At 42.1% G+C, this 16,760-nt stretch overlaps 2 protein-coding genes across 3 annotated transcripts in view; one reads left to right on the forward strand and one right to left on the reverse strand.

Annotated features, from left to right (window-relative positions):
- glt1d1 (glycosyltransferase 1 domain containing 1) overlaps positions 1–9,912 on the reverse strand; it is a 32,472-nt gene extending 22,560 nt beyond the window's left edge. For both annotated transcript variants that reach the window (XM_041863613.2, XM_041863612.1), the window contains exons 1-6: positions 9,700–9,912; positions 7,716–7,867; positions 5,897–6,002; positions 4,217–4,268; positions 1,516–1,552; positions 386–442 (exon numbers count right to left, since the gene is read on the reverse strand). In XM_041863613.2, coding sequence (XP_041719547.1) covers positions 386–442; positions 1,516–1,552; positions 4,217–4,268; positions 5,897–6,002; positions 7,716–7,867; positions 9,700–9,767 — 472 coding nt within the window. In that variant the 5' untranslated portion in view covers positions 9,768–9,912. The remainder of the gene's footprint in view (positions 1–385; positions 443–1,515; positions 1,553–4,216; positions 4,269–5,896; positions 6,003–7,715; positions 7,868–9,699) is intronic.
- Positions 9,913–10,425: 513 nt separating this feature from the next.
- The window catches only part of slc15a4 (solute carrier family 15 member 4), a 38,869-nt gene continuing 32,534 nt past the window's right edge, over positions 10,426–16,760 (forward strand). Inside the window, exons 1-5 of the mRNA XM_041862388.1 lie at positions 10,426–10,628; positions 10,885–11,508; positions 12,619–12,911; positions 15,927–16,068; positions 16,242–16,328. Coding sequence (XP_041718322.1) covers positions 10,933–11,508; positions 12,619–12,911; positions 15,927–16,068; positions 16,242–16,328 — 1,098 coding nt within the window. The 5' untranslated portion in view covers positions 10,426–10,628; positions 10,885–10,932. The remainder of the gene's footprint in view (positions 10,629–10,884; positions 11,509–12,618; positions 12,912–15,926; positions 16,069–16,241; positions 16,329–16,760) is intronic.

The raw sequence follows: 16,760 nt of genomic DNA on the forward strand, positions 1-16,760 counted from the left end.
AGTGTAGAAACCTGGTTAGGAATGGCCTTGTATAGGAGAGCTATTAATCACAGGGTGTTGGAGAGCTGCATTCCTGAACTGCCCTGAGCTCTGATGTACCTGGGATGGAAATCGTCCTACAATGTTCAATTTAAAGTCAGGGCTGTGTGTGGGGAAGCTACTTTGAGTAATGACATACATTTAATATGGTGGTGGTGGGATAGGGACTGAGAGGAGTAGATGGAGCAAGCGAGGAGAGAGGGACGAGGGGGAGATGGGTGAGAGCGAGAGAAAAGGGCTAATGTGCATGTCCTCCAGGTCTTCTTCCATGTTGTTGCTTAAAAACCTGTCATCTATGGTTTATTTCCCCGATTTGTTTCCAAGTTAACTTTTGTGAAAAAAGTACCTGAGCGCCTTAGAAATTCCCTCCAGCTGAAGCTCTGAGCCACCTCAGTCTTGATCCCTTCAGAACCAAAGAAAAGAAACAGTGTGTCTGTGAAAGAGGCCACATCCAAAGGATATGTCATTGTATTTTCCAAGAAAGAGTTAAGTAATATTAATGGTCCATTGCAGCCGTTGTTATCTCAATATCAAATCATATCTGGGTAACAATTAAGTACCTTACTGTGATTTAAAATGATTTAAAAAAAATAAAAAACTTCTTAGCAAAATAACATTTCTCAAGCAAGAATTTTGCTAGGACTGTCTGGGAGTGGTCTGAGAGAGGGGCCTCATTAAAAGGAGCCTAATGGGAGGGATATGTAACCTTAAAACTATCAGTTATTGGCAGAGAGGAGGGCAAACTCACTTTGTTACATGTCACCAGGCAGTCCAAAAACCACACCCAGCCAAACAAGATGAAATCTCAGACAGTCTTTTTAAACAGCTCAGATACTAAAAGTGCATTATAATCATTTTCACAATATTATTCCAACCTCAGTGTAGAAATATAAAACACTGAAAAATCTATTTTTTGACTGCACTGCCCGTAATACGGACATATAGTATGTCATCTGTGGGCGGTAACTTCGGGGTCATAGGATTAATTATCATTTACTGAAGTCCCTGACTTTCTCAAAGGTTCATATCTATCATTAGGTCAGCCTCCTCCATATGAACACGCTAATGTGCTCTGCATCTCCGTGCAACTTATCACACATACTCCACATTGGGTGATGACGATTGACCACTACTGTGTGACATGAGGTAAGATAACACATCTGGGATTGCTAACTGCTGACACGTTACATCTTTCACAGGTGGGTGCATGCATCATGTTTTGTTTGTGCTGGTCCGGGGCACTATTGGCTCAGCAGACTTACGGCTTGGAGACCTACAGTACACCTCTCTGTGCTGCTTTGGGCTGACCCATGTGGTGTGACAGATAGCCAATGGCAAGAGCGACTCAAAATACTCTACTGCAGCATGTTATGGTGGGAGAACTGCCAAAGCTGCTTAATGCAACAGCAAATACTGCCACAGACACACAGGGAAGCACAGCTATGGGCAGTGAATATTTCATCCTGCAGAGCTTACCTTGCGGCTGGACGTAGATTTTGCTGCTTTGGGACAGCTGGTAGAATGAAAACAGAGAATATGATATTGGAAAAAATACTGAAAGTTGAATGCAGCAATTTAAACATAATAAATTATTTGCAAAGTAAGACATACCCCATTAAGTAGCACTAACAAGTATGGTGACAAGCAGTTTCATAACAGAATATTTTTTCTCCCACAGATAACTGTTAGCAATAATATGTGTACGGTTTTCTTTTCTTTTTTTGCGTTCAATTTGCAGTGTACAAATTATTTATAACTGCTGTATGTTCCGGCCCCCCGACCTCAGGGAAAAGGGGATGGTCGGGGGGCCGGAACATACAGCAGTTATAAATAATTTGTACACTGCAAATTGACCGCAATAATCACAAACAGATACAGTATTTGACAAAAACAGAATAATTTCAAACCTTGATGACATTGGGATACGATCACATATGCCTCTCTATGCGTGGGAATACTTGGGAACAGATTTCCTAAGTTAAAAATCACTTTGAGATAGATTTGCTGTGGAAATTATCTTTCTTGGTAATCTAATTTAACCTTGGCATATTTGTATACAGTGCCTTCAAAAAGTATTCATATTCCAAATGTTGTTGTGTTACAGCCTGAATTCAAAATGGTGAAAAGTGAAAACATGTTTTTAGAAATGACAGCAAATGTATTCAGAATGAAATACAATATATTTGCACATTATTCTTTTTAAAATTCTTCAAGCTCTGTCATGTTGGTTGTTGATCATTGCTAGACAGCCATTTAAGTCTTGCCATAGATTTAAACTGATTCAAGTCAAAACTGTAACTAGGCCACTCAGGAACATTCAATGAATGTCATCTTGGTAAGCAACTCCAGTGTATATTTGTCCTTGTGTTTTAGGTTATTGTCCTGCTGAAAGGTGAATTTGTCTCCCAGTGTCTGTTGTAAAACAGACCAGGTTTTCCTCTAGGATTTAGCCTGTGCTTAGCTCTATTATGTTTATTAAAGACTCCTGAGTCCTTGCCGATGACACACATACCCATAACATGATGCAGCCACCACCATGCTTGAAAATATGAAGAGTGGTACGCAGTGATGTGTTTGTTGTGTTGGATTTGCCCCAAACATAACGCTTTGTATTCAGAACATAAAGTTCATTTATTTGGCACATTTTTTGCAGTTTTACTTTAGTGCTTTATTGCAAACAGGATGCATGTTTTGGAATATTTTGATTCTGTACAGACTTCCTTCTTTTCACTCTGTCAATTAGGTTAGTATTGCGGAGTAACTACAATGTTGTTGATCCTCAGTTTTTTTAACTGTAACTGTTTTAAAGTCACCATTGGCCTCATGGTGAAATCCCTGAGCGGTTTCCTTCCTCTCCGGCAACTGAGTTAGGATGGACACCTTTATCTTTGTAGTGACTGGGTGTATTGATACACTATCCAAAGTGTAATTAATAACTTCACCATGCTCAAAGTGATATTCAATGTCTGCTTTTTTTATTTTTACCCATCTACCAACAGTTGCCCTTCTTTGCGAGGCATTGGAAAACCTCCCTGGCCTTTGTGGTTGAAATTCACTGCTTGACTGAGGGACCTTTGAGATAATTGTATGTGTGGGGTACAGAGATGAGGTAGTCATTCGAAAATCATGTTAAACACTATTATTGTACATAGTGAGTCCATGCAATTTACTATGTGACTTGTTAAGCACATTTTTACTCCAGAACTTTAGGCTTGCCATAACAAAGGGGTTGAATACTTATTGACTCAAGACATTGGAGCTTTTCATTTTTAATTAATTAGTAAAAATGTCTAAAAACATAATTCCACTGACATTATGGGGTATTGTATGTAGGCCAGTGACACAATCTCAATTTAATAACATTTTCAATTCAGGCTGTAACACAAAATGTGGAAAAAGTCAAGGGGTGTGAAGACTTTCTGAAGGCACTGTGCATCACCACCGCAAAATAAGCATAAACAGTCATCACCAAGTGAAAGGGGTGAGCCCATGCCAATAATTCACAGTTGATGGAAAGGTAATTGACTGGATGTTATCACACAGGCTAGATCTATCCCTCATGTGTGTTTCAATAAAAAGCATGGCACAAACTCCCTGCGCCTGCCCTGATTGCATGCTGTCACTGCTAGATGACAGTGATAAAGCGTGCCATTCACCTTAATCTGGAAATAAAACATGGTAATATTGTTTTATTGCCACATTATTATGGGACAGGGCAGGATATTGTGTTTTGGTTAGTAAAACCATTCTGTTTTATTTATTGTGGCTGTCAGGTTCCTGCTGTCTTTTGATGTGCTGTAAAATGGAAGTGAAAAATATTTAACTCGCTTCCACAATGACCTCTGAGATGGCTTGCCCCTTTAGACTGCCATGTTTTGGCTATCATTACACATATCACACACATCATTTTGCACAATATTAGCAGAAATCTCCATTACGACTGCCATGTTCTCAATACAGATTTAAATTAACATTTCAATGAACCAGCTCCTGTATAACTGAGAGACATACTGTAATTAAACACTATGGTAGACTTAAAACACACCTGGCCATGTACTTGAATGAGCCAGCTTTGAACCCCCACTTTACAGTAAGTGTACTTGCTTGGTTTAAAATGATCATATGTGAGCACTGTACTACAAGTAGTAGTTAAAACTGATGAATGAATCATAGCTACCAGAAATACTTCAGCCTCTGCCTTCAGTTTGTCAGTAAATGCAACAGCAAATCTGTAAAAAATAAGAAAAAGAAAACCCATTACTTTACATTTACATTTTAGTCATTTAGCAGACGCTCTTATCCAGAGCGACTTACAGGAGCAATTAGGGTTAAGTGCCTGGCTCAAGGGCACAGACAGATTTTTCACCTAGTCGGCTCGGGGATTAGAACCAGCGACCTTTCAGTTACTGGCACAACGCTCTTAACCACTAAGCTACCTGCCGCCAACTTTAGTTAATGGTCATGGACAGTATGATAATAAAATTGTCTTTCCGGGTTGGCATCTATGTCACACCTTTCCAAACAATAACAGTTGAGAAAATATCAGAGCAGAAATCAAAGGCAATGACAGCAACTCCACAAAAACCTCCTAACTGAGGATGAGTAGGTGAGGGTGGAGAAGTTGCTGCTGCTGGTTTGAGGAAGGATTTGTGCGTGAATTTATATGTTTTTTGGGGGGTCTGATACCAATTCAGATTTTTGGGGAGACAAACCTAACTGATACCGGTATATCTGTCGATATACTGTTTTACAGCAGGAAAATGAAAAAGTGACATTTACCACACAGACTTCTCAAATTGCCTTTAAAAGGAGCAATTGTCCAATATAAGAATGGCCGCAAGTGTTCAGATAAGCATGAGATTCCCTTTTTTCACCCTATTTATTGTATATCGGTTATTGGTGGAATAGAATTATCGCCGATAACGATAAAAGGCCAATGCCGGCTGATAATATCGGTGAAACGATATATCGGTCGGGCTCTACTAAGAATACAAAGGGAATGTTGAACAAAAGACAGTAGTGTGCTATATTTCGTAAGGATTGTGAATTGGGCCAACAGGCCTAGCTATGGGTGACTGAATTTCATGATCAAGGTTTGTGAGGAGAGGCGGTAACAGCAGGAGGTGCCATGACTGAGACGTTTGAAATCATGGGACCCAGCTTACACCAGTGCTCCCCAGAGGCAATTATCCCTTTAGACTCACACTAGATGGGTGTTTTACGGTCTGTAAAATCAAACAACACCCTTGAAAATAAAGACACAAAGTTCTCTGTGAAATAAGACGTATAGCCTAGGCTCAGATATTGATGAGCCAATGCACCACTAGCCAGCAGCATTAGGGGCAGGGCGGGATCTCGGGAAGACAGAACACACAACCAGCCCAGCTGGGGTTAGCTTCACTGGTAAGACAGTTCAACCTCACTGTTTCATGCCAGTAATACAGACCCTAGAAGGTCTCCTAGTGGTAGCTCATAGTAATCCTGTCTTTATTTTCACACACATTCACGCTGTACTTCAGCGAAACCCCTATGGTGGACTATCCACTATATACAGAAACAGTGCAGTCAAGGCAGCAATTACACAAGTGTTGTGTGTGTGTGGTCTTAAAATGTGATACTGTAAATTATAACGTATTCATTCAATAGCAAGTTTATCGGTGTTATCTTTTTCCGATCAACTGCATGTGCTTTTTGGTCATGTGTTCAGGGGTAGGCTTATTTAAAATTGCATAAAAGCAAGGGAACTGTCCAGAGTACAGTAGTTGAAAATGGTTAGCATGCATTCTGTATGCATGCTCTGTGGTTCAACTGGACATTAATGGTTTCCAAATCTAGAGTCTGAGAGGCTTGACTTCACCTGGCTTTCAGCAACACCTGCTCCATAACTGCACGCTTCTGCTCAACTTTCACATCTTCATTAATGTCTGTTCCACCGAAGACTACTCCAAAGGGCACTTGGGTATCTGGTATAAAGAGTAGAAAAGGGGGGTTATTTTAAGGATGTTGATACATTTGAAGGAGTTGGAACCTTTATCCTTATATTATTAGCTAGTTTAGCTACTATGAATGACATTATCAGTACAATTCACCTCAATGAAAGGGTGAATCAATAAGGGAATAAGAAAAGGTGATGAGGCAAACACAGTGCCTTCAGAAAGTATTCACACCAGACTTATTCCACATTTTGTTGTTACAGCCGAAATTCAAACACATTTCCTCACCCATCCACACACACACAAATACCCCATCATACCAAAGTGATTTTTTTGCAGTTGACATTTTTGCATAAATATCTAATTTACATAAGTATTCAAACCCCTGAGTCAATACTTTGTAGAAGCACCTTTGGCGGCGATTACAGCTTTGAGTCATCTTGGGTATGTCTGTATCAGCTTTGCACATCTGGATTTGGGGATTTTCTCCCATTCTTCCTTGCAGATTTTCTCAAGCTCTGTTAAGTTAGATGGGGAGCGGCGGTGAACAGTGATCTTCAAGTCTTTCCACATATTTTCAATGGGATTTAAGTCTGGGCTTTGGCTTGGCCACTCAAGGACTTTCATATTCTTGTTCTGAAGCCATTTCAGCGTTGCCTTGGCTGTATGCTTGGGGTCATTGTACTGTTGGAACATAAATGTTCACCCCAGTCTAAGGTCATTAACACTCTGAAGCAGGTTCTCATCAAGGACTGGCCTGTATTTGGCTCCATTCATTGTTCCTTCTACCCTAACCAGTCTCCCAGACCCTGCTGCTGAAAAGCATCCCCATAGCATGATGCTGCCACCACCATGCTTCACGGTAGGGATGGTGTTAGACAGGTGATGAGCTGTGCCTGGTTCTCCAGACATAGTGCTTTGCATTCAGGCCAAAGAGTTCAATTTATGTCTCGCCAGACCACTGAATATTTTGCCTTATACTCTGAGTCTTTCACATGCCTTTTTGCAAACTCCAGGTGTGCTGTCATGTGCCTTTTTCTCAGAAATGGCTTCCGTCTGGCCACTCTCCCATAAACTCCAGATTGGTGAAGTGCTGTAGAGACTGTTGTCCTTCTGGCAGGTTCTCTCATCTCATCCAAGGAACTCTGTAGTTCTGTAAGAGTGGTCATTGGGTTCCCTGACCAAGGTCCTTCTTGGCAGAGTCTGTGTAGTTCCATATTTTTTCCATTTCCCAATGATGGAGACCACTATGCTCTTGGAAACTTTCAACACTAGAAATAGTTTTATACCCTTCCCCAGATATATGCTTCATCACAATTCTATCTCGATGATCTACAGACAGTTCAGCGATATTGTTTGATACAGTTTCGGCTCTGACAGGCACTGTCAACTGTCAGACCTTATATAGACAGGTGTGTTTCTTTCTTAATCATGTCCAAACAATTGAATTGGTCACAGGTGGACTCCAATCAAATTGTAGCAACGTCTCAAGGATGATCAAAGGAAATTGGATGCACCTGAGCTCAATTTGAAGTGTCATAGCAAAGGGGTGTGAATACTGATGTAAATGCGGTTCTGTATTTCATTTTCAATAACATTTTAAAACACATGTTGTCACTTTGTTATTATGGGGTATTGTGTGTAAAAAATATATTTAATCAATTTTGAATTCAGGCTGTAACACAACAAAATGTGGAATAAGTCAACAGGTATGAATACTTTCTGAAGGTACTGTAACTTCACCTAGAAGGAGCCTGCCTCCTTTGAACAGGTGAATGGCAATAGCACCCTCGAAGGGTGGCTTCTGTTCTATCAATCTGGCCACCTCTACCGATGACTTGAAACCCGCAGCATCTCGAAGCTCACAGGTGTGACCCGCTGATACAATGTGTGCCCTGAAATGAAAAGATTGTAGCTTACAGTTAGCTAGCACTATAGCTATATCTCGATGTGTAGGTTTAATGGATAGCTAGCTAGATAGGAGCACATATTCTTATTCTATGGTATATTGGCAATTGCACCATTTAATGTGCATCCCGCCACCTACTGTGCGGGATGGAAACAGGATTCCCCCCCGAAAATTTTACAAACTACCAAAAATAAAATAAATAAAATAAATTTACTGTTAAAAAATAAACAGATCTGATCCCTACACAGGCTCAAGTGGAGCCTGGGAGTGTGGGCCATCTTCCGGCACCAATACCCCTTGCAAGTCTTCAGATGTAAAAGTCCTTAAAACTTTTCTGCCGCAGCCACAATAATGTGCAGTTTCTTAGTCTTCTTTGAGACTTGAGCCATACAGTTTATAACTGTGGCAATGAACACCACAAAAATCTACTTTTTTAACACACAGGGTGTCTTTTGACTGACAGCAAACATTTACAACAGGCTGTGGTGCATCCACTACCTAGGATTACTTGTTTTCTCAATTATTTTAATCGCCTCCGCATGGGAGATTCGAATGGTCGCTCTAACTTTTGCCACCTCAAACTCTTTCACCCCAGGAACTCGGGATCATGATCCCCACCACAATTGCAACACCGTCGTCCTTCTACACAACGTTTTTCAGTATACTCCATCCGTCTGCACACACTTGAAACATGGCCAAAACCTATAGAGTTATTACACTGCAGTGGTTTGGGAACGAAAGCTCTTACGGCGTATCTTACATAACCAAGCTTCACATGTGTAGGTAGATGCTCTTTATCAAAAAACAACAGGACCGACAGAGGCTTTCTTCTTTTTCTCCATTCACCCAGGTCAGACGCCGGGCACCAACCACACCAGGAATTCTCTTCAGGAATTCAACCTGAAAATCCATTGTCACCCTTGAGATGACTCCTTTGACGAGTGCTCTACTCTAAAGTTCAAAGCACAAAACTTCTGTTGTCCGGATTCTTTTGAGGCCCACTGCAATCTTCCTCTGTTCTTCAGAAATACAATGAATCAAAATAAGAACACTACTGGTAACTCTGACAGACTCCACTTTTCCCAGCGCATACTTCACCATTTTTTTCAACTCAAACGGGTTTCCCACATATGCATCCTTACTTAACAAACGCATCCCAACAAGAAGTGAATCATTATCATTCATAGACGTATCCTCCACTCCTATTTTAGACAATTTCCTTTTTGATCCAGTTTTCGACACTATGGTAGTCCATTCAGGACATTCATCTTCACCAACTTTGCTCGACGCGCTGCTTGATTCGAACTCAGCATCCACTTCCGCCATTTTACTCCAACTCCAATCTCCTATTAACGAAATACTTTAATTCATTTATTATGTTATGTTCGCTTCATCGGCAGTTCGGCACTGACATTTCTCCGTAAACGAACCCCCCTCTTCCTCCTCATGTTAACATCCGATCCGTCTCTAGGCGTTCATGTTTTTGATTGATCACGACTGATTCCCCGATGGGAGCGCTGATCCAGCTGATATTAGCCAATAGATTTGACAGCCAATGACAGGCGAGGTGGGTACTGACCAGAGCCGTGCAGTTAGATAAATATGTGGCTCTGGCACTGAACATTGAATGGGAATCATTGGCCATTATTAAGCATGTATTGCAGATCCAACAAGCTATGATTCCTTCTTGTATGCTAAGTCAATTGAGTTCCGGTTTCCAATCATTTAGTTCCCACATTTTCCTGACAGTGAGCTAGCTAGCTAGTACGTTACTTCCTTGTTTTCAAGACAACCCAAAAGCTAGCTATCTAACGTTACCTTATTCTCTCGGCTGTGGTGCAGTTTCCCGTTTTTGGACTGAGGCATGCAAGGAAAAGCAATTTCATAGTTATACATAGGGCTGTCTCTACATTTACAATTTGAATAGAGGTTAGATATAAAAAGAATGTTCAATTAGTGTAGAGCTGCCTGAATTACATGCTGTTTATAGTTCATCCTGCTGACACCCATGAGCTACGTCAACGTTGGCACACGTGGGACTGTTGTTTACAAATGACAGTCCGTCTTTCATAATGTTCCCCTGGAAACGAGGAACCTCTCTCTGGCCCCCTCCAGAAAAAGCCTCAGAAAAAGCCTATACCCCTTGTACAACCTAGCTACCATGTAAAAAAAACAATGTAGCTATATATGAATTTATATGGCTATATTTTTAATTCGTTTTATTCAATTTGGAGTACTCTGATCTTCATTCATGACACTCAAGAGAAAGAGGAACTGCAAGTCCTGCAGGAAGCGTTGAAGAAATTGTGTTGAATGGCTTCCTTTTCGACCAATAGATTATAAGCATGTACCATTCTGGCCAATGGATCTGGGCTAAAATACGACAGTGGGTAGAATTAACATAACTCAACTATGTGCATCTAAACAGCACAGCAAATGCACAAATCACAGATTTGTAAACTGTAGGGATTGACTGCCTCAGTCGCTCAAACTGTCAGTAGTTGTATGCGAAGTCGTTCCATCTGTTTATGGTATGCGGAAAAAAGCACAATTTAGACTGCTGAAGGAGTTTACAGTCACGCGCTAGTGCTGTGACAGGCAGTGTGATTGTCAGTTTCAGTACAGTTACCCGAGTAGCTAGCTAGCTATTCGCTTTTCTGAACACATTGATTTTGTGGCAGGTCGAGCAAATAAACTGTTAAGATAGGAGCTAAATGGCAGACGTTGGAACGTGTCATTCATTAAAGGTACTGTATACTACTTCTCAATGTTATGATGCGAATCATCATCGTGCTAAAGCTAGCATGCTGATGTCATGAACCGCACCAAACTTTGTAAGCTAGCTAATATTCCATACCTTAGTTAGCTATTTTTAAAAACAAGTATCTCTCAAGCTGAACTGGACCACCCTGTTGTAATCTCTCCAACATCTTAACTATTGCAACTATTGTCATAACACTACGTATCATTGTATTTTAATCATCTCGTGGTCATTTTGTTTAGGTTTGACGTTTTTCCAGTAAACATTTCAAGTCAACAAGTCAGCTAAAGATGGCCAGCAGGGATGCCAGTGAGAGCACCCCTCTTTTGGACAGCAGCTCTGTGACTGTAAACAGACCTGTGTCAGTGTTCCAGGGTAGAAGACTGGCATGTGCAACTATTCTGCTGGCAGAATCATTGGAACGAGTGGCATTCTATGGCATCACTTCCAACCTGGTCCTTTTCCTCAACAGTAGCCCATTTTATTGGGAGGGAACTCAGGCCAGCCAGGCACCACTGATGTTCATGGGGGTTACATACCTGATCTCACCATTTGGTGGCTGGCTGGCTGATGCATATCTGGGAAAGTTCTGGACCATTGCTGGCAGTTTGATCCTGTACTTCCTTGGCATACTGTTTTTCCCATTTATCGCAAGTACAGACTCCAGGAATACCCTGTGTGGTGATGAAATGGCATTTCCAGTGCAACCTGCTGAGTGTTTGAGCATAAACAGTACCCTTCCAAGCAATGTGACCTGCCCCACACGGGCACCTTACTGTGGGCCAGTGATCTACACTGGCCTTGTTCTAATTGCCCTTGGTGTGGGAACAGTGAAATCCAACATCACTCCATTTGGGGCAGACCAGGTACAGTATATCTTATGAGTAAACAAAGCAATCCCTCTAAGATCTCTTATGAAAACTTAATGAATGCTCAATTTATTATGCTATCCAATCTAACATAGCCTAATTTATAAAGCCTGAAAGGTTCTAAACATGATCTTACTTTGGTCAGCCTTGTATATGGACTGAAATGGTAATTGTAGAATAGGCAACATTTTGATGTAGTATGCCTGTCATCTCTCTTGGTTTACCATGATAACTCAATCTGCAAGACCCCTGCTGGTTGTCGCAATTTGTCATTTGCATCATGAGGTTTACATTTGGTTAATGCCATCAATCAGGTCAACACACCAGTCATCTAAGGCTGAGAAGAATGCTAGATGAGTAATTGTACATCAACATAGGAAGTGAAACTCACATCTGTCTCATTCTTTTTCTCATCGAAATTAAGGATTAGGCCTACCTATAAGACCCTTCATGAAAGAGGAAAGCCCATTGCAGTGGGAAATCTCTGAAAGGTTACATTGTTATTCAAATCTAGCTAAACCACACTGGCCAAAATAGTTATCAAAGAGGTGGTGACTTTGATTAGCACATATTTCAATTCCATCGTCATATGATTTTCAATTGTTTTTTCTTGCTACATTTTTAGTGGATGATTGGTTTAGGGACACCTTTTTTTCATTTTGATTGGTAAATGTTTCATGTGGGATACAAAAAGTAATATTGGGGTAAAATGGTCCATGCCACTCAGTAAAATTAGTTGTTCACCTTCAAAACATTATTAGATTAGCCTATTCATGAGTTAGTGGACAGTCGTATTGCTTTTCACAAGGTTACTTCCCCTTTTTTGAAGCACGGAATAGAAGGAAGATATTAGCAGTGTAGGATGCATCACGTGGTAGTTATACAATCATTTGCTGCCATTGAATGATGGGATTTACAATAACATATTTCCTATGATTAGGCCTACTGTGTATTTTAGATGGCCATACATGCCCATGTTAGGTCTCGCCTATGTCTTGAGTTTGATATAATACTGCAATTCAGTTTTTTTTCTAAAGGATGCTGATGGAGTACAGAGGTTGAATGATGATGAAATTGGTTGCCATAACAAGCCTTTTTGCTTCACAGGTAAAAGATCGCGGCCCAGAGGCCACTCGCAGGTTCTTCAACTGGTTCTACTGGTGCATCAACCTGGGGGCCATCTTGTCCCTAGGTGGCGTGGCTTACATCCAGCAGAACATCAACTTCCAGTTGGGGTACATCATCCCAGCTGTGTGCCTGGGTGTCTCCTTTCTGGTGTTCCTGCTGGGGCGTACAGTCTTCATCAACAAGCCTGCTGACGGTAGTGCCTTCACTGATATGTTCAAGATCCTGGGTTATGCCTGCTGCACCGCACAGCCCAAAGAGCCCAACCTGCTACGGTAAGAGGGGCCAGCCAGATCACCATTGTGTTGCTGTTACTTAGTAGTACTATCAGTAGATGGATGTGGGCTTGATCAAGGTTGTGAATGAGGCTGGGCTCTCTCTGATCTCGATGGACACCCAATACTCTTAACTTTATAGCAAACATCTTCAAATCTACTTTAGGATTTTAAAAAAGAAAGCTATGTGGTCCTGTATAGCTCAGTTGGTAGAGCATGGCGCTTGCAATGCCAGGATTGTGGGTTCGATTCCCAGCGCCACCTATATGTAAAATGACTAAGAAGCTTGCTTACAAGCCCTTAACCAACAATGCAAAGTAAAAAAAAAAAAGAAAGAAAGTGTTAAGCAAAACAACCGGGTTGGGGGTGGGGGGGGCAGTGCAAATAGTCAGGGTAGCCATGATTAGCTTTTCAGGAGTCTTATGGCTTGGGGGTAGAAGCTGTTGAGAAGCCTTTTGGACTTAGACTTGGCGCTCCGGTACCGCTTGCCGTGCGGTTGCAGAGAGAACAGTCTATGACTAGGGTGGCTGGACAATTATGAGGGCCTTTCTCTGACACCACCTGCTATAGAGGTCCTGGATGGCAGGAAGCTTGGCCCCAGTGATGTACTGGGCCGTACGCACTACCCTCTGAAGTGCCTTGCAGTCGGAGGCCGAGCAGTTGCCATACCAGGCGGTGATGCAACCAGTCAGGATGCTCTCGATGGTGCAGCTGTAGAACCTTTTGAGGATCTGAGGACCCATGCCAAATGTTTTCAGTCTCCTGAGGGGGAGTAGGCGTTCTCGTGCCCTCTTCACGACTGTCTTGGTGTGTTTGGACCATGATAGTTCGTATGTGATGTGGACACCAAGGAACTTCAAGCTCTCAACCTGTTCCACTACAGCCCCGTCGATGAGAATGGGGGCGTGCTCAGTCCTCTTTTTTTTTTCCTGTAGTCCACAATCATCTCCTTTGTCTTGATCACGTTGAGGGAGAGGTTGTTATCCTGGCACCACACGGCCAGGTCTCTGTCCACCTCCCTATAGGCTGTCTCATCGTTGTCGGTGATCAGGCCTACCACTGTTGTGTCGTCGGCAAACTTAATGATGGTGTTGGAGTCATGCCTGGCCATGCAGTCATGGGTGAACAGGGAGTACAGGAGGGGACTGAGCACGCACCCCTGAGGGGCCCCCGTGTTGAGGATCAGCGTGGCAGATGTGTTGTTACCTACCCTTACCACCTGGGGGCGGCCCGTCAGGAAGTCCATGATCCAGTTGCAGAGGGAGGTGTTTAGTCCCAGGATCCTTAGCTTAGTGATGAGCTTTGAGGGCACTATGGTGTTGAACGGTGAGCTGTAGTCAATGAATAGCATTCTCACGTAGGTGTTCCTCTTGTCCAGGTGGGAAAGGGCAGTGTGAAGTGCAATAGAGATTGCATCATCTGTGGATCTGTTGGGGCGGTATGCAAATTGGAGTGGGTCTAGGGTTTCTGGGATAATGGTGTTGATGTGAGCCATGACCAGCCTTTCAAAACACTTCATGGCTACAGACGTGAGTGCTACGGGTCGGTAGTCATTTAGGCAGGTTATCTTAGTGTCCTTGGGCACAGGGACTATGGTGGTCTGCTTGAAACATGTTGGTATTACAGACTTAGTCAGGGACATGTTGAAAATGTCAGTGAAGACACTTGCCAGTTGGTCAGCACATGCTCAGAGTACACGTCCTGGTAATCCGTCTGGCCCTGCGGCCTTGTCAATGTTGACCTGCTTAAAAGTCTTACTCACATCGGCTACGGAGAGCGTGATCACATAGTCATCCGGAACAGCTGGTGCTCTCATGCATGCTTCAGTGTTGCTTGCCTCGAAGCGAGCATATAAGTGATTTAGCTCGTCTGGTAGGCTTGTGTCACTGGGCAGCTCGTGGCTGTGCTTCCCTTTGTAGTCTGTAATAGTTTTCAAGCCCTGCCACATCCGACGAGCATCAGAGCCGGTGTAGTACGATTCAATCTTAGTCCTGTATTGACTCTTTGCCTGTTTGATGGTTCGTCGGAGGGCATAGCGGGATTTCTTATAAGCGTCTGGGTTGGAGTCCCGCTCCTTGAAAGCGGCAGCTCTAGCCTTTAGCTCATTGCGGATGTTGCCTGTAATCCATGGCTTCTGGTTGGTGTATGTATGTACAGTCACTGTGGGGACGACGTCATCGATGCACTTATTGATGAAGCCAGTGACTGATGTGGCGTACTCGTCAATGCTATCTGAAGAATCCCGGAACATATTCCAGTCTGTGCTAGCAAAACAGTCCTGTAGCTTAGCATCTGCGTCATCTGACCACTTTTTTATTAACCGAGTCACTGGTGCTTCCTGCTTTAGTTTTTGCTTATAAGCAGGAATCAGGAGGATAGAGTTATGGTCAGATTTGCCAAATGGAGGGCGAGGGAGAGCTTTGTATGCGTCTCTGTGTGTGGAGTAAAGGTGGTCTAGAGTTTTTTTTTTCCTCTGGTTGCACATTTTAACATGCTGGTAGAAATTAGGTAGATAGCGCCACTATGTGTTGTTGGTAGCCCTTTATGTTAAACCTTTCTTTGATCCCCAGCCTGTACTGTATATGTTTTTTTTGGTCCTTCCTGGCATTCATCATCATTCGTTGTGGAGGAAAGTTATTTCAATGTTCTGTTGCTTGACTTTGAACCTAAGTAGCATAATCAGTCCAAAAACTTGACATTTAATGTATTTAGTTGGTCAATCCTGCATCCTTTCAAGAATTTCTTATTAAGGCTTTTTATCCAGAGATGGGGATTATAGGCTTTAGTGTAACGTTTCTGCCCTTTTTCACTAGAAGTGTTGTTATTTTAAAGGAGAGACATTCACAAAAAACTCCTAATTAAGTCTCTTAACTCCAGAATTTATTTGAATAGTAGCTGAGTTTATGTTTATGGGATATTTACTAAATTGTACGGCCCCTATCAAAACATACAGTAGCAGCTTTGTATGTCTTTAAAGTTGTTAAAATGTGTTGTTGTATTTCTTCTCTCGTTAAGGGCTAAACCGACCATGCTGGACAGTGCCAAGGTGACGTATGGAGGGAGATTCCCTGAGGAGAAAGTGGAGGAGGTGAAAGCAATGCTTAAAGTTCTCCCAGTGTTCTTTGCTCTTATCCCATACTGGACTGTATACTTTCAGGTGAGAGATATTTATTTACCTATCCTCCTTATGGTAACAAAAAGGCTTTCGTTTTCATAGATCTAAGCAACATTAATTAACATCAGGATCAAGCACAGTAGGTTTGTTCAGTGTTTTTGCAGGCAAAATAGCATCACTTAAGAAATATGAATTTTATTTTCACTGTGCTGTAGATGCAGACAACGTATTTCCTCCAGAGCCTACATCTAAGGATTCCTGACACCAGCACAGGCACCAACAGCAGTGACGGCACCCTCCAGGTAAACTCAAATTGAACCCCAGCTGATTTGGATGGCAGTGTTGTATCTGTCTAAGTGCTGGCATGTGTGCTATGATTATACCCACTAGGCAGAGATGTGATTTCAATGTCTAGTTTTGATTTACATTTGATTGAATTGTCAACTAACGTGAATTCAATGAGAAATCAGCAAAAACATTCACCATGTTGTTGGATCTAGGTTAAAGGTTTGGTGAAAAAAAGACTGAATTCCTTTCCGTTTAAGACTTTTTGCAAATCCAATCATTTTTCCACGTTGATTCAACGCCATCACATTGAATTGTTTTGTTGAAATTACGTGGAAACAACATTGATTCAACCAGTTTTTGCCCAGTGGGTAGTCACTGTTGCTCTGAACAAATGCTAGAAAGCATAGTCTGTCACATTTTGGGCATTACTCGAACTTGAAGGTTAA

Source organism: Coregonus clupeaformis, chromosome 18 (assembly GCF_020615455.1).
Source record: "Coregonus clupeaformis isolate EN_2021a chromosome 18, ASM2061545v1, whole genome shotgun sequence".
Taxonomy (NCBI): Eukaryota; Metazoa; Chordata; class Actinopteri; order Salmoniformes; family Salmonidae; genus Coregonus; species Coregonus clupeaformis.